The following is an 18,354-nucleotide window of genomic DNA, read 5'->3' as shown; positions in this document are numbered from 1 at the left end:
CTACTGACTATAGTTCAGTTTAAAATTTGAATCATCTATTTAAAACTCAATAAAATCAAAAATAAATTTCTTTTCACCAAAATATTAATATTTACCAATTCACCGCATAGTTGTCGTTTTATAATTACATATTATTCTAGTTTCATAAATAAAAATAAAATATTTTTTATATTACATTTTGCATTATTATATCATATTATTTCATGACAAACAAAATACAATTATAAATGATATGTTTTTTCATCTCAGCAAAAAAAATTTTTTTAGACTTACATTTTAACAGAATCTTATTTTAGTCAACAAATATTTTGGCCAACAGAAGATGCAACTATGTGAGTGATTAAAAAGTGGGAATGTAGAGACATGCATAGTGGCGGATTTAAGGAGGGGGCCTGAGGGGCCTGCCCCCCATGACCCATAAGATGTGTAAAAATATAACTGTGACGTTAAACTTATAATCACAAAAAATGTAGGTTTTTGATAATCATTATTAAATATTCACCATCAAATTGATATAAAACCAGAAGAAGTAATAGATTTGTTTCCAAAACAACATTCGGGACTTCTATGAAATTATCAAAACACACTGTGAAAGTATAATTCCATACAGGTTGATTCACATTTTAATACAATTGTACAGCAATTTTATAAAATCTTTGGTGGAGGTTTGCATTGTGTATTATTTTTACCTAAAAACAAAAGGTAAGTATAATGAATTTGCATTATAAAATGCTTGTGTTTAGTTAATTAAATTTACAAATTTGTTAAAATGTCCTGTTTAAAACATCTTGAATAGCTAAAAGTATTAAATGGAAATTAATAGAAAAATGAAACTGGACTAAAATTAAAACTAAAACTAGTTTTTCCTTATATTTGATATTTAGAAGAAGTTTATAAAAACAATTAGAATTATTTAAAAAAAATAAGATTTATTAAATATAATTAGGTACCAAAGTATAATTGTTTGTATTCTATTAATTTGTAGTAATAACAATAACAAATACACAATCAGTATTCAACTTATTGAAAGTGCAGAATAAAACTATTAAAGTAGAATAAAACAATAATCTTTAGGGTGAAAGGAGACAATTAAAGTTTTATATTATATAATGTGACAAGAAAAAAAATTAAAACAAGTAATTTTTAAGGAAATTGAATAGCTCTCAAATCCTTTAGTAATGGCTCCAGTATTTTTTCTAACCCTAATATAATGCCAGTGTTTGCTTTTTCAGAAGCCACAAATGTAATTAAAAATCTTGAGCAATTTAACTGGACTACCTGTTAACAAATACAAATAAAGATTAATTAAAGTTAAAAACTGTACTGCCTATTATATACATCTTTTCACTGCTTTTATCATACTATTATGCCCAAAATATTTACACCATTCACTGCCCTTGACGTACTATTAAGTTCTTTTATTTTATAATATTATCATTTGCCAGTAACTGTACAATTTTAAAAAACACTAGCTCGCATAATTTTAAATTTAAATAATTAGGTTGTATAGATTTTAAAATTAAAAATATTTTATTTTATGGTGTATAAAGAAGTTGCAGAGCACAAATAGGTAGTGCAGTAGTGAAAACATTAACTATAAACACAAAATAAGATGAACTAATAAACATTATTTTAATAGAAATAGGTATAATATTAAACATTTTTACACAAATAAAATGCTGATTAAATACGGAAATAACAATTTTGGATTAATTAATATCTGAGGTCACAAAAAAAATCTAAATACCTAACAAATAGTTAGACATTTTTTTTTATTTTCATATTAAATAAAATCTTATTTTTTTGTTACTCAATAGAATGCCTTAGAATGCTTAAGTAACAAAATAATCAATAAAATAGGTATCTACATATTCGTCACTTTATAACATAAAAATTTAACTTTAGGGGATTTTTTTCTTATGGTACTGCCACATGGGGAAATTCTAACTTCAGGGGATTGGAAGAGGTGATTTTGTATCTTTATCTAATACAAATTAAACATAGGAATTATTGATCTAGTGAAGTAGCAATAAAAATTCTAAAAACATTGAATTTGTGGTCATGTCTACTTGAGATTGACTTTACCACATTTTTAATTTTACCTCCCTAGTATCTACAATCAAGAAAAATCAAAATCTAGGGAAATCAATTTCTAGTAGACTTGACAACAAATTCAAATGTTTTTGGAATTCTTAACGCATCACGAGATATAAATTGATACGTTGAAATGAAAACACGTTTAAATTTCTATATAGACAAAGACAGAAAACCACCGCTTCCAATCCCCTTATAGATTGCTACATAACTCATAAAACTTTAAATACGCACTTGATTGTTAGTATAAAAACATATCACTGTTTTGTTTTTTCCAAGTTCTAATTTTCCTGCTTGTTCTGATGCAGAATTAAATTCTGATAAAAATGAATGTTTGTAATTTGAATTTTGTTCAGATGATTTGTTGGCATGAGCTATAACATAAATACACAGATACATAATATTGTAATGTTGAAAAATGAAAGTGTCATCAACAACAAATCAATTATTTAAATAGTTGATATAAACATATTAATAAAAATCTTTTCTAAGACCCTTAAGAGGACGTGATACCTGCATGTGTTGTCTTTATCTTACAAGTGCGTAACATAGCAAATTTTACGCTCAGCAGAACACGTGTAGCTCCGTTAGTTTAAAAATTAGTGCGAATTGACCTCTTATAAAATCTAAAGGTAAGATTATTATCTAGTCAACCTCATATGTTTTTTATTATATTTTAATTTTAACGCGAGTTATGAGTTTTTTAAAATTGTAAATTTTTTATACATCTTAAAATACTTATAACTCGCGTTAAAATAAAAATATAATATAAAGCCTATGAGGTTCCCTAGATAATAATCTTACCTTTTGATTTTATAAGAGGTCAATTCACTTTAATTTTTAAATTAATGGAGCTACGCGTGTTCTGCTGAGTGTACAATTTGCTATGTTACGCACTTGTAAGACGGAGACAACACATGCGGGTATCACATCCTCTTCATTTTATTTTTAATTAGATCTGTAAAAAGTATATAGTTGATATTGCTAGTACTTACCTTTTAAAATAACAACACCATCATGATCAGATATCACAATTGAGTAAAGACCTTCAACCTTAGTCAAGGTTTGGTATAAATATCTTCTTAAATCCTAAAAACAATTAATTTAAAATAGTATTTTATTCAGTTTAAAAAAATTACATTGTGTTTAAGATATGAGTGTCAATTTTAATATACTATTAAATCTTGCACAACCCAACAAAATACTATGAAGTACCATACATTTATTGCTATTTTTAAAAAAAATGATGTCTGTTTCTCACAACTCTTAAAATATTTAGAATATTAATTGTAATTTGGGTATATTTCTATTTTAAACGACACCCTTGTTTAAACGTATGTAGTTGAGCATGCTGAAACCAATTATGAAGTCAAAATTTGGTGGTCGGACTTAGTTTTGAAATTAAAGCAAATTGAAGTCTGAGATAAACCAAAGATGGTTGTAAATAACAAATATAGGAATAATTTACAAGCGAGTGTACTAGGAGATTTCACCATCATTTCAATATGTTAAAACAAAAAAAAAATGCAAAAAAAAAAAAGGTGTCTGATTAAACAGAAAAGTACTGCATTTAGTATTATTTAAAACTCTTTTACTCTATTCTACCTACTATAATACTTCTCTATTTCTAGAGAATGGTGTTTTTAAGATAATCAAAAAGGTAGTAACTAAATTGTATGTGAAGCAATTTTAATAAAATCTGTCAACATTACAAACTTAAAAAATATTAACTGATGTCTAGCAGAATTGTAAAAATTGTATATTCTAATAGTTGACTAAAGAATAGAATCAAAAAAAAAACGAACTATTCAAATGATTAATGGTATGGTAAAAATGTACAGACTCTTTTAAGCTTTGCGAATAGAAGAGATTATAGTTATAAAATCCAAATAACTATAAAATATAAAAAAAAACTTATAGGTAGATATACTTCAGAATCAGATTCATTTTTGAATTGTGATCTAAACAAAATCATGTAGATACCTCAACATATTATTTCCTAACACATATTTTTAAAAATTATTAACTAAGTTAAATCTATTTACACAAGTATTTAAGTATTTTTTTGCTAAATATAAAATATGTCATAGGAAAAAATTATCTACCTCCATGGTTTATTGTATTGTACTTTGAAGCGTTAGTTACCTAGATAAGTGATGAAATTTAAAAAAAAATTGTTTTCTAAAATAAAATTGTTACTTAAAGAGTTTTGATAGAAACTACCTGATATAAGAATTATTTACAAAACCTCAGTGATCAATAATTATTAATCTTTGAACACAAATGTTTGATTTATAAAATATAAAAATTGTATCACTAACGTTATCACTTATCACTTTGCAACTATCTGACAGTGTTATACTTGTTAACAGTTATCATTTAATTTAAGCATCCATGATAAATATAATTATATGTCTATGAGGTAGGGACACAGATAGGGATATCTAAATGATTACTGCTTACTTTCTCTCAAAAACAACTAAAAAGTTGCTTAGTAAAAATAAAATAAACAAAATACATTTTGAAATCCTGTTGAGCTAAATAAACAAAATTAACAAAATGACAAATGCAAATTTTAATGTCATGAGCATATTATACCGTGGAGCCTTGAAGGTATACCATAGTTCGTACATCGTGCCATACTGCCATGAATTGAAATAATTATTTTTAGGCCATACAAATTATGAGGGTTAAGAGCATAGAAAACAAAAGAGAAAAACATATTTATGTTTAAGATAATTTATCTAATTTTTAAGAATCATGTCTATTGGCCCGAACATTAAGTGTGACGTGAATTGCGAAAAAAAAAGCCCCCAAAAAATCTAACGGCAAAAAATTAATATGTAAATATGACCACATGTATTATATATAATATATTTTTTTACAACTCATAAGTTATAATTTATATTTATGAATTGTTTTATGTCGATTGAATGTGTGATAAATAAATAATGTACCATTCTTTATGAAAATTATGAAGATCGAAGAACAGTATAATTCGGATTTTATTTTTCACATAGATCACAATTTCTTGAAATTTCATTGATTTTGTGGATATTGAAATATGTATTGATGTAGCCATTAGCCATGTTTGGGTTCTTATAATTAAGTACCTAGGTACTATTACCTAAGTACTATTAAATATTAATTTACGGTAGCATTACGTAGCAATGCAATAATTTATGTAGGTATATATACTGACTATATATTTACCTATAAATTATGAGGTACATTTTAAAATCACAATACAGCCATATAGGTAGGTGACTAATTTAACATTTTTTATTTTAGATTCTGAGCGGAGAGATGAATATATTAATTTTACAATGATGTGTTATTTTTAAAAAAAATTTTTGTGTCTGTAGATTCATGTTGAGTAGTCGAAATAATATTTCGACTTTCAACTTCAGTATCTTTTCCGGTGGGAATGTGAATCTAGTTTGTGCATTCAGGAGGTCAAAATTTTAAATTATCCGTAATTTTCTCTAAGCGCCGGGGAAAACAAAAAATAAATAAATTAACAAAACCAATTTTAGTTTTTACTGCAACTCTTAAAAAGTTAACCTAACCTACATGACATTTTCACTTAATATCGACAAAAAACTTGAAAATGTAATACAACTTACAAGGTTCCCCCTAATAGTTTTTGTTAGTTTAAATTAAAAAATGATAGTAGAGCGTAGGTAAGTCTACAATAATTTTTATGAACTTCTGAATTTCGAATATGACAAAATAGGTAAAAATTAAGAAAATTTGTAAATTATTTTCAGTCAGAAATGTATAAAAAAATGTATTTTTAATCTAATAGATTTGAAAACTGAATACAAGATTCCTCATAAGTTTTTTTTTCTACCTTTATCAACAAAAAATGTCCACAGAAAAGTCATATTAAATTTTGATGAGCTTTTGAAATTGTCTTACAACGTTGGAAATACACTCGATTTCTCTGCATGGAACGATTATCCTATTTTGTTGTAATTCAAAAACAAACAACTGTAGATACGTGAAATTCAAACCAAATGTTTATTTTATCATTTCCTATACTTGATAAAATGTTCAAAATATTTTGACTTGCTTTGAGCTGTTTACTAACATTTTCAATTTTTTTTGGTTTTTTTTTCTGTAAATGTCAATAAAATTGTATAGGTTAGGTCAAAAAACTTGAAAATGTAATATAAGGTTCCCTATTTATTGTAACAACAGCAATTGAAAAATATTAAAAATACATATTCACGATTTTTTTATAGGCATTTAAAGTTCAAATTTTGACAACATTTATCAAATTGAAAATTTACAAATTATTTTGTAGTTAAAAATTTAAAAATGTTCAACTTTTATAGTTAAGGATTGAAAATTTAAAACAAGGTTCCACCTTCCACGTAAGTAGGTTATTCTGTATCTTATCAAAAAAGGTACAAACACAGTTTTTTTTATAGTTTTGTTATGTTCAAATTTGGACGAAATTAGATATTAATAAACAACCGAGAATAATGATTTAAGTTATTTTGTTGTAATTTAAAAATATTATTCGTGGATAGGTATACTTGAAATTTTTAGAGTATATTATTATATTTTATATACACACAATGATTTTTGAAATGTAATTTTTTGGCAAAAATTAATTTCACTACTGTAGTACAGAGTACTAAGCCTAAAAGTAAAATGAATTACTTAAATCACAATAATATCATCAAAATATACTGAGTAATATTATATAGGCTGCTGGCTAACAGTCCACAGACCGTCTCTCTCAGAATCATTTTTCGTGTACTGTGATTTTATATCATTGAATTAAAACTTAACACCATCCATTACTGCGACCCACTTGTAACCTACTGTACATCAGACTATCAGAGAGACATCCATTTAGCCGCTTTGTGAAAACAAATTTATGATATTGAATCTTTTTATATTATATAGGTATACACTATACATTACATACGTAGAAGTTATAAGTATATTAGAGCGATACATGCTACGTAAAATACCTAAACTAACTATAGCTACGCCTAGCTACCTCCCTGGCCCTCGGCGTTATTTCAGATGGACACAAAATAATATTCTGTTTAAAAAACGTATCAAACGTTTATTGAAAATAATAAAACTTTTGAAATACAACTTTGAATGCACTATTGTAAAGTATAAGCATTTGATTTATTATCAATGATATAGGTCCAGCTAATTAATAATTACTAGGGCGAAAAACTTCTAGTGTGTACTCAAAAACTTCATATGTATGCACAAAGAGCATATATTATGCATTTGAAAAACAAATAATATGCACTTCAAATATGTTATGTTCAAAAAAATTTAATATTATATAAAATATGGAACCTAAGTTATAATATTTAAGTAGGTATGCAAAAAAATGTATTAAAAATAATATTGTAATTAATTGATAAAAACTTGAACAATTTATTGTACGGTAATCAATCAACAATAGGTATGCGTTAAATTATTATGACGGACAACCACGAATTAAGATAGGTAATAATATCGTGTGGTCAACTTAAGTCTACTTCCTAGTTCCTAGTTCCTACCCGTGCCACGATGTTATAGGCCAAATAGTGAATTACCTAACCCACAGTATTAATATTTAATATTAGGCTGTAGACATTTGGAAAAAACATTTCTTATAATAAGTACTTCACATTTTATTTAATATCAATATTTACCAAATGTTCACCTACTAGTTATGTATTTGACTAAATTATATGCGCTTACTTTGTAATAGCGGCAAAATATGGATAAATATACAAAATAAAATTTTTAATTCAACTTTCTTGTGTTAAGAGACATAATTAGAGTTTATACATCATCGTTCGGCGTTCGCATTGTTATGCGACCTTTTTAGACAATTAAAAAAAGACTAGAAGTCCTCAGCCCTAGACCCCAGTAATTACTAATTATTGTTAATGGGTAAGTACCAATAAGTATAAAACATCATAATAACCATGGGTGTAAACTGTAAAATGCAAATTATAATAGCGTAAATGTGTTACATATTTTGTAAATAATTCAGTTTTGAATATTGTGAGCCCATGGTCGACGGTTCCCTATCCATTTTGTTATCAATTGTCACATTTGTTGAAAAATGTATCCACTGCGTTTTACGCATAGATAATAATTTATAATATCACAAATTATAGTGATAATACTACAATACCTATGGAAGGATCATAATATTGTTATTATACTTCAGTGTTCAGTCCATTCTTGTCTGTGCTTCAGTCTTCACTCTCCATCTTAAATCAGCTGACTTTTACAGTATAATAATGTGACTTTCGTAAACTTATGAGAACTCTTGGGTAAACATTAAAAGCCTAAAGTAGCATCATTAATTTGTTTTTTTCTGTGATTGTTGTTTTTTTTTAATAACTAAACTGCAAGAGATTTTACCATCCATAATGTATGCCAATCCTGAAACACTGAAAGATTTGTGCATTGACTATGTCTGCGACAACATTGAAAAACTTTACATGGCTGAACAAATAAGTAAGACTGACTTGCAGCCTTCTGAACCTGAGTATAAGTTCATTGACAGTAATGTATACTTGCCAATGGAGGTTTCTGAGATGCTGTTGACAAAACTTAGTGTACGGAATAAACTTAATGATGAAGTACTATCACTATTCAGCCATAAAAATGTCTATTTGAGGTTTGTTAATAGTTTTTTTTAAATATTGTTCAGTATTAGTCCAGTAAAATAAATTACTAGGAATTAATTTATGAATACCCTTTTTTGTTGATAAACGAGAACAGATTCTACTTTTTAAACAATGCATTTATTTTCTTGACTTACAAAAACAATAGTTTCAAATAAAAATTGAATTTTTCAATGTATTATTATGTAGGTACCTACTACTATCTATCAAAATTAATTAATTTATACGTAGTAAAATGCTTTCTATTTTGATATTAGGCACTTATTAATTTAAAAGATAAAATGTAACGGATGTATGCCAGGTTGCAAGAATAATTACATTTATTAAATCAATAGTGAGCTAATGGTCTTTTAAACTTAATTTAGTGGCCGGTGATTGGTCCTTTAAATTTTATTGAACCATGAAATGTATACATTTTGTATGCAACCCTACACGAGCTGCTTAGGTATTTACTGAAATTTGTCATGACTATTGACCAGTAGAATGGCTAATTTTGTTGTACCTAATAATTTAGAAAAATGTATAACATATTATAAAAATATAAAATAATTTTTATTATATTTCAAATCCAATTTATTACCTAGTATTATTTTATGTAATTACGATATTATTATTTATATTGTAATAATTTTATATTTTTTAGAAATGTCATACTACCAAAAACCAAAAATTTGACCACAAAAGGACTAAAAACATTAAAAAAGCATAAAATTAAAAAACTAAAAGTTTATGGTTTGGACTGTACAGTAAATGAACTCGTTGGTTCATTAGGTGAATGGACAACACAGAATTTAGAATCACTATGTGTCTCCAATAGTTCATTCATTAGTGATTCTTAGTAAGTTCTTGTTAAAAAAAGGCTAATGCATGTTTAGTTTTGTAATATAAAATGAATAGATAATATTTTAATTTAATCATTTTTATATGAAATATAGAAATAAAAAAAATCTAAGTAGGTACTAATTTTTTTTGACACTAATTATTATATGTTTTTCAGTGACTTGAGATTTTGTGTTGCTGTTTCATTATCAAAATTAAAAAACCTATGTTCACTTGATGTAAGTAATACTGAGTTTAGTACCAACAATTTAATTGCTGTGGTTGAAGATTTGCCTCATTTGGAGTCATTAGATATTTCTAACACAAAAGTTGACACACTTTTACCATTGGGGAAAAAGAAAAACCAACTAAGAAAATTAAGTGTGTACAATTTAAAGGTAAAAACTAAAAACAACTTGTTTTTATTAACATACTTTAAGAAGAAAAATAATATTTTTGTAACAAACAAGTGTCATCAAAGTTTTTATAAATAATTTAATACAACAATTTACTAAGTTAATAATAAGTAAAAAGGGAATTCACTATTAAATATATTTATTGATATAATCTATAGGTATATGTAATTTATGAAAACTCACTAATGTATTTATCTGTATATTATAATATGTATATTGAATTTATAAGGCTTAATTCTAAAAACATGATATTTGATGTTTTTTTTTAATAGGAAGCTACAATGCATTTGATTGCCTTTAGTCCACTCAAATGTATGACATCATTAACACATTTGGACTTATCATCTGAAAAATATTCTCATCCTTTTGAGAATTTTAGCTGTGATACACCTTGGTTACAATTTTTGACTGATCCTGATTGGTTACCCAATTTAGTTTCATTGGATATATCTGGTTAGTTTTAATTCATTATAATTGTAGATTATCTTAACTTGCCAGGCCACATAATGATGTGAACTAATGAGTTTCACTTTATATGAAACGAGGTATTTTAGATCAATCACATATTTTCCATACCAATCATAATGTGTATACTTAATTTATTTATTTGCAAATGTTAATAGACCTAACCTATTCTAAGTATTTTAATGATTTATATTTTGACTTATTTATAGATTAATGCTTACTTATACTATGGAAATATATTATGTACCTATATTAAATACTTATTGGTAACAAACTTGAATTACATTTTTAGGAAGTGATAATGTTGGTCCAAGAATCATGCAAGATTTTTTGACTACTCATAAAAAGTTAAGATTTTTAGGGTTAATGCACATGGATGATTGCGGTTTGGCCATGTTCACAGTTCCCACTCATCCATTATATAATCCAGACTTAGTAGTTAGTATTGTTTAAATATATTATATTATGTATAATGTATATATTAATAGTAATTTATTAATTCTATTCTTAATTGTTTTTATAAAAACACCAAGTTTATTTTATTTTAATGTCTAGGTTACGGGTGTTGTGACACAAGAGCAATTATTGACTGGCTTGAGGCGTTACACAAAACGTCCAACATATATTCAAAAATGTCTTTATCACTTATTTAAATGGACTGAAAAGTATAACTCCCCAAAAGTTGAAATTATCCAAGTAATTTAAATTACAATAATTAGCACTGTATTATTTTTAAATACTTTTTTGTTTATAATTTTTGTTTTTGTTGTATTAGTTAATTTTAAATGTGATGAACTGTCTTTCTGACAGTTTCCCAGTACAAATGGCAGCAACTGCTTGCCTTTATAATTTAACCAAGAGTGATCTAGCCTTAAACATACATCCTAGTGTTTTGGCTAAAGTAGTGGAAGCAACATTAGATGCCATGGAACGTTTTCCCAATCATAACCAGTTACAGAAAAACACACTGTTGACATTATGTAGTGATCGTATACTACAGGTATGCATACCATAATTCATAATTCATTAAATTATATTATTGTAGTGGACAGTGGTGATTCTTTAAGGTATTTTTTAAATGAATGAATTTATTTAATTATTTTAACCTAGGGAGAGTTACATGGTATCTCTTACATGGCTTCATCTACATAATCTTCCTTTTAGTTTTTACTTATATATTTTTTTATATTTATTTATTTAATTGTGTCAATACACCAGGTATTTTTACAATGTTTGGTACAGTATACAATTTACTATTAATATGATTACAATATTATGTGTATAAAGATTTACAAAATTACAACAAATTATTTTGGTTAGCTTATAAGTTAAAGTCAGGATCTGAGAATGAAGTGTCTTCTTTGTGTTCTAGTAGGATATCCTGTGGTACCCTAGGTTTAAGTCTTAGATTGGCAGATCTTCTGCCAATTTTTATAGTGGAGTGCTCTGTCAACTTTGTGAAACTTATATATTTGAAATAATATTACAACTTAACGATACAATTTCCATTTATATCGTAATATTAAATCATTTGTACATATATTATTAGTAGAGCTGAGGACTTTTAATATTTATCTAAAAAGGTTGCAAGAACAATGAGAGTGATGTATGTGAACTTTTCATAAGTCATAACACAAGAAGGTTATATTTAAAATTTTACTTTGCACATTTTTCTGTTATTGCATATAAAAGCATATTTTAGTATATTAGACAAATTAAGAGTATATATAGGTACAAATATGCAAAATTTTGATATTAAATACATTAAAACTAGGGCTCGAGACTTCTAGGAGTTTGCATGTTTTTAAATAATCATTAAAAACATAACTAAGTAAAAAAGAAATTTGTTTCATAGCATTACAAGTTTATATTTAAAATTTATAGTTGCATATTTTGCATATTTGACCATATTTCATTTATAAGTGCATATTTGACAATTTTTCATTTTATTAGTGTATATTTGGCAATATTATTTATACGAGGAGAAAGTTTTTAGTTTTATAAAAAAAATTGTATTTTAAATAGATTTCCTGGACCGGATATAAATATTTAAAAATTAATGTTTGCATTTTTCTTGCCTTTCGTAATAACTGTATTGTTATTTATCGGTATACCAACTCGTGATTCCCGATAGGCGATAAGCCGATAATGATACCAAAAAAAAACCATGACTAGTTGTAGATAGAGGCTAGACGATCCCTTGAATAGTAATAGTTGACAGTTGGTGTCATGCGTTCTTCGTATTTTAGTTTCGTGAAGTGTTTTTTCTTTTGAGTAAGCCCATAATAAAATAATTAAAAAAATGCCTAAACCAAAACCATATGATCGGCTTAACGATTTTGTAAAAGAATATCATTTTTTTTAAATGCATATTTTAATACCATATTTATTGATTCTTTAGGGCATAAATGGATGCATATTTTAAGGTTTTTAAGGGGATGAAGTCCCTAGCCCTAATTATAACATACAAATATTATTTTTTGAATGTCTACAGTCTACCTATTTATGATATAAATATTATCAGTTAGGTAAACAACTATGTGACTGATATCATTGTGACCCATGTAGGAACTAAGGAATAAACTTCAGTTGTCCACACAAATAAGATAATGTCTTAATTCGCAGTTATCCGTCATAATTGATCGCATACTGTTGGTTGATAATCGTGCAATTAATTTTCAAGTTTTTATCAATCAAAAAAATTTTTCACACAGGTACTTAAATTTTAGGTTCCATATTTTATATATTACATTTTTAGGCCATATTTTAAGTGCATATACTTTGTTTTTTAAATGCATTATAAGTGCGTACATATTTTGAGGTTTTTGAGTACTTACTGGGAGTCTTCAGCCCTAATTATTAGGTATTATTTTTATCATTTGAGTGTTTTACATTTTTGGAATTTGTTTAGATAACCAAAGTATGATATGAAACGACTAATAAAAAACTATTTTATCTGTTCTAATAATAAAACATTGACTCATAAATATTATGTACAAAATGGTATGGTAATGTATTTAAGTGCATCAGTTGCTGGTGACAACAGTTTGCCATTTCGTTATACAAAAATTTACCTGGTCATTTTGGTCCCCCCCCCCTTCTCTCAATAGAAAGACATTTCCAATATTCATAAATTACTCTCCTTCTCTTTTATGACTATATACAACATATATGTTATATTATTTGTAAAATTTAAACAAAATTTCCTGTAATAATATGTAATTTTGATGTATTTTAGGATGTAAAAATGGATAAGTTCAGATGTGCAAAATTAGTCTTGGATTCATTACATTTTTTTAATGATATTGTCATGAACCGCATGAGTGTTGCAATCTGCAGTATATTAGGTAAGGATTTTAATTTTTTTTATATAGATTTGTTGAGTAATTATTTTTGATTTAAATAATTTATTTAATTTTTTATATTTGATAGCTGCAAAAATTTCTACATCGGAAACATCTCAATTAGGATCAAACCCAAGATATATGGCTAAATTGTTATCAATAGTATTTGAAAAACTATCAACTCGAACTATTGATGTGACTATGAAGTTTACACTAAGCGCACTTTGGAATCTTACTGGTAATAATAGTCTTAATGTTTTTACTGAATACATTAAATGTATGTGTGCATGTTATGAAAGTTGTGTTAGTATTATGTTTATTGTATGTTTATTGATAACAGGATTAAGAAAGTAAAAAGTCTATAATATATCTTATATAATATTTTTTATTTTTAAGATGAATCCCCTACAACATGTAAAGTTTTCATTGATGAAGGAGGGTTAATATTATATATGAATATATTAAATACGTTTATTGATAATACTACTGTAGAAACTAAGGTACTTGGTTTAGTGAACAATATTGCTGAAGTACCACATTTAAGAAAAATGCTATTTAGCAATGATATTATTCCCACTCTAAGGTACTGTAGTAGATTTAATTTATTTTGTACATCTATTAAATATATTGGTGCAATTACTTATATATTATTTAATATAAATTATTTATTTCAGACGTTTGTTGCGGTCAGAACAAATTGATGTAAGCTATTTTGCAGCTGGAATAATTGCTCATTTAGCATGTGAACCTAGTTGGGATACATTTTCTGTGAATAGTAAAGATGAAGTTTTAGAAGAACTACGATATACTGTAAAGCATTGGGCACCACCGGAGGGAGAAATGGTTGCATACAGATCTTTCCAGCCTTTTATTGGGCTACTGAAATCAACTAATACACCACAGGTTCAACTTTGGGCTGCATGGGCAATACTTCATGTTTGTACTAAAAATGGTTAGTGTATTTTAAATATAATTATACTGAACTCACATCAAAATTCAAACACTTTATTTAATTGTTTTATTATGTATAATAATTATAAAATTTTTTAGCAAAAAAATACTGTGCAATGCTCAATGAAGAAAATGGGGTTGACATTCTTCAAAAAATTGCTTTGGATAAGTCAGTTGATCATGAAGTGTGTGAACTATGTTATGGTATATTAGACTTGATGAATGAATTTAGGTAAGTGTAAGAAATCAAAATCAAATTTTCAAACAATGATCAAAAATATTAAACACTATGAGTTGTGGTACTATGATTATTATTTATTATGTTTTTAGGAAAGTTTCTAACCCAGTACAACCAACTGATTCATTATAGTTATTCATCTTACTTGCTATATTCCTTTAAATTAACAATAACATTTATTATTTTTCTTGTTATATCTTTAACTATTATTGTGATTTTAATTATTTCTTGATTTTTATGCTTTAAATATTGTACAATTTTCTATTAAAATTTATAAAAAAAAATCAAAATTTGTTTAATATATTTTACTAACTATACTTAGTTTTTAATATTTATACAAAAATTACTGAAATTAGTATCCAGAAAGAATTTGGCTATTTGAGACTTCAGATCTACTAAATGTCATTCTAAAATAATATGCATGAAGAAAAGTCCTTTTGATTTTACTTATACAGCAGTGGCTGCTTGATCATTTTTTGTTAATGAGATAAGAAAACATTTTAGGGACCATCCATCCCTAAAATTGTTGGATAAAATCTTAAGTATTAAATAATACATTTTTTTTTTAAATAAATTTTTTTGCAAAAGCGCCTTAGATGGATAAATTTAGCAGTTCAATTCATTCAGCTTTTGATGATTTGCATCCCTTTAATTGCTATTCCTGAATAATCAGTGGTACTATCTATACCATCTATAGCAGCGGATCTCAAACTTTTTTTTTCGCGTACCACTAACATATATTATGAATCTGTTGTGTACCACTTATGCATATTTCCATGTTACCATATTCAAACACAACTTAAAATATTAATTTATTTACTCTCTGTTCTATCACTTTGTGGCCTTTCGCGTACCGACATGTAGTCTTCCGTGTACCATAGTTTAAGAACCTCTGTTTTGCAGTATACACCATTGGTCAGCCAACTTTTTGCACTAGCATTGACTAGTGAATACCCATCCCTAAACAGCCATAAGCCTCGTGTTTCATAGAACCCTTGTTACGCTGCTACTGCCTACTATACAGTTTTTTTTTTCATTTCAATTACATACAACGAATTAAATGCATTAACTAATTAAAATAATCTACCTTCTGTAAGCATAAATTCTGTTAAATGTAGAAAAGTTATACTTCTAATATTTGAGTAATGCCATCTATCTGTAAGATTGTCAGGTTATTTTATATTATAATTTTCAAAACAATGAATGTACAATATTACAGAATTTAAAAGTTCCGTGGTAACACATCGTTAATTATTGACCAATCTTAGGCCATGAATTACCACTAGGTTACAATTTGGTACTACTTGTATTTGAAAAATATGTATTTTTAGTATTGTATAAAAAAAAAAATGCAAATTAACAATTTAAAATTTATAAAAATACGTATTTTATTTCCCAAATAATTTTTCTCTGTTCAAATTTAAATAATATTAAAATATTGTACTCAATAACAATATTAAATTTCAAAAAATAAGAAAAAGATGGTTTATTTTAAAATGATTTCTGTTATCAAATTTTTTATGAACTTGATGCATGTATGTATCACAATGGCTATAATATCTAAAAAGATTGTTTTTATGATATACTCATAACAAATATATTTTTAGTTATATTGTACCTATATATTTTATTTCAAATTTTAGAATTTTTACAATATAACTGGGTAAAAAATAACACTCAAGGTTTTCCAAATACTTTCGAAATTTTTAAGAATAAGTAATATTTTTGAATTGTATTTATTGTTTAAATTACAATTTATAATTTTTTTAGAAGACTTTGTCTCCTTGATTTTTATAGTATTTAAGGTATTATCTATGTTACATACTTTGTATTTCATATCATTAAAACATTCTATTATTTGTAATATTTTCAAATACCAAGATTATCTAATATTCATCCCATAATAAATAACAGTTTTTTAATCACAATAGAATGTTGAATAACTGATATTTAATAATACGTAACGAAAATGTTATGATAGTAGTCCACTGTTTAATAAAATGTAGTTAGACTAGTTGAATCTTATTTTTTTAAATTCATATATATATTTAATACTAGAAAAAGCTCAATCTTCACACATTTATAATTTTAAATAATGAATTCCAAAAATTATTTTAATTCATTTTATTTTTATTTCAACTTATTAATCACAATTTATATACATGTCAATATTTATACTACACTATTTGAGGCCTGGGCACATACATAATATAACCTCCAATTAAAGTAAACATTGTTTAATATTCATATATTTATTTGTTTAACAGTCTAAGAATGAGGAATTAAATTTTAAATCATTTTGATCTCTGTAATATTAATTAATAATTATATTCAATTTATTCAAGTATTTTAAGCAGTATTTTCTAAATTTAATTTATATTGTGTTATATAGTTAATAATGCAAAATTAAAATATAATATTACTTGAGAATAATTTTCTGACCTTTATTATATATATTACTCATTGCATTATAACACATTATGTTAGATGAATATGTTTTTACAGCATTGTAACTAGTTGCAATTTATAGTTAAGATGTTAAACTATCAATAAGTCGTGTGTATTTTTGTGTTACCTGGCCCTCAAACAAGAAAAATAAGTAAAAAAACAGTAATATATTTTCTTATGTTATAAATTAATCAGTTATCATTTTTGATTATTCGTTTTTACTGTGTTTTTGCAATTTTGATGGCCTTCTAACAATTTCCAGATTTTTAATATGATTTTTCAAAATTATTAATGGTGACCCCTGCAATACCTATTTATAAATATTAATAAAATTATATGATATGTTATTGAATTATTGATTATTTGTCTTCGATTGATTTATCTAATATTATTATTTTTTTCTTTTCTGTCACATAACCTATTATTTGCAACAGAATGGTATTATAATTTCATGAATTATATTAATGGTGAAGGAAATGTATAAACACTCATATTCATTGTTATTCTCCTAATTTCTTTAAGATAAGTTTAGTATTAGAAAAACCATAAATTTGTAATGACGATAGGCATTGATAATTATTAATTGTACATTATAATAATTATACTTGTATCTATATGCTGAATAACATTAATTGATTGTACAGTGTTTTTATTTTGTTAAGATATGTGTATAATATAGAATAAATATATTTATTACTAGCTATACATAAAATATGCCCATGTATAAAAATTAACTTTAAGGTTATTTTTTGATTTATGTGAATCGTTAGGCAAATTGAATTGTATCATTATATGTGTTAAGTGTACTTTATTTGTAAAATAAAATTATTTTGTCGATGTAAAGAATGATTTATTTAGTAAAATAGATTATAATGGTGACAAACTGACAAGTGATTTAATTATTATTAGACCTC

At 25.8% G+C, this 18,354-nt stretch overlaps 2 protein-coding genes across 2 annotated transcripts; one reads left to right on the top strand and one right to left on the bottom strand.

Annotated features, from left to right (window-relative positions):
• Window positions 1-937: 937 nt before the first annotated feature.
• On the bottom strand, window positions 938-4,374 carry LOC111036806 (ragulator complex protein LAMTOR3-A). Its single transcript, XM_022319010.1, has 5 exons — window positions 4,318-4,374; window positions 4,200-4,239; window positions 3,090-3,183; window positions 2,329-2,468; window positions 938-1,278 (listed from the first exon to the last, which is right to left on the bottom strand). The coding sequence occupies exons 2-5, from the start codon at window positions 4,203-4,205 to the stop codon at window positions 1,144-1,146; spliced, it is 375 nt and encodes a 124-aa protein (XP_022174702.1). The 5' UTR covers window positions 4,206-4,239; window positions 4,318-4,374; the 3' UTR covers window positions 938-1,143.
• Window positions 4,375-8,242: 3,868 nt separating this feature from the next.
• LOC111036800 (protein zyg-11 homolog B-like) lies at window positions 8,243-15,239 on the top strand. Its single transcript, XM_022318994.1, has 13 exons — window positions 8,243-8,752; window positions 9,403-9,597; window positions 9,757-9,976; window positions 10,267-10,447; window positions 10,752-10,897; window positions 11,015-11,155; window positions 11,235-11,459; window positions 13,698-13,806; window positions 13,892-14,041; window positions 14,200-14,386; window positions 14,478-14,755; window positions 14,854-14,986; window positions 15,085-15,239. Exons 1-13 carry the CDS (start codon window positions 8,502-8,504, stop codon window positions 15,122-15,124), a joined length of 2,256 nt encoding a protein of 751 aa, XP_022174686.1. The 5' UTR covers window positions 8,243-8,501; the 3' UTR covers window positions 15,125-15,239.
• The last annotated feature ends 3,115 nt before the right edge of the window (window positions 15,240-18,354 follow it).

This window comes from Myzus persicae, unplaced genomic scaffold (genome assembly GCF_001856785.1).
Source record: "Myzus persicae strain clone G006 unplaced genomic scaffold, MPER_G0061.0, whole genome shotgun sequence".
NCBI lineage: Eukaryota > Metazoa > Arthropoda > Insecta > Hemiptera > Aphididae > Myzus > Myzus persicae.
The sequence above is the reverse complement of the archived record's forward strand: the minus strand, read 5'-3'. Positions and strand labels throughout refer to the sequence as shown.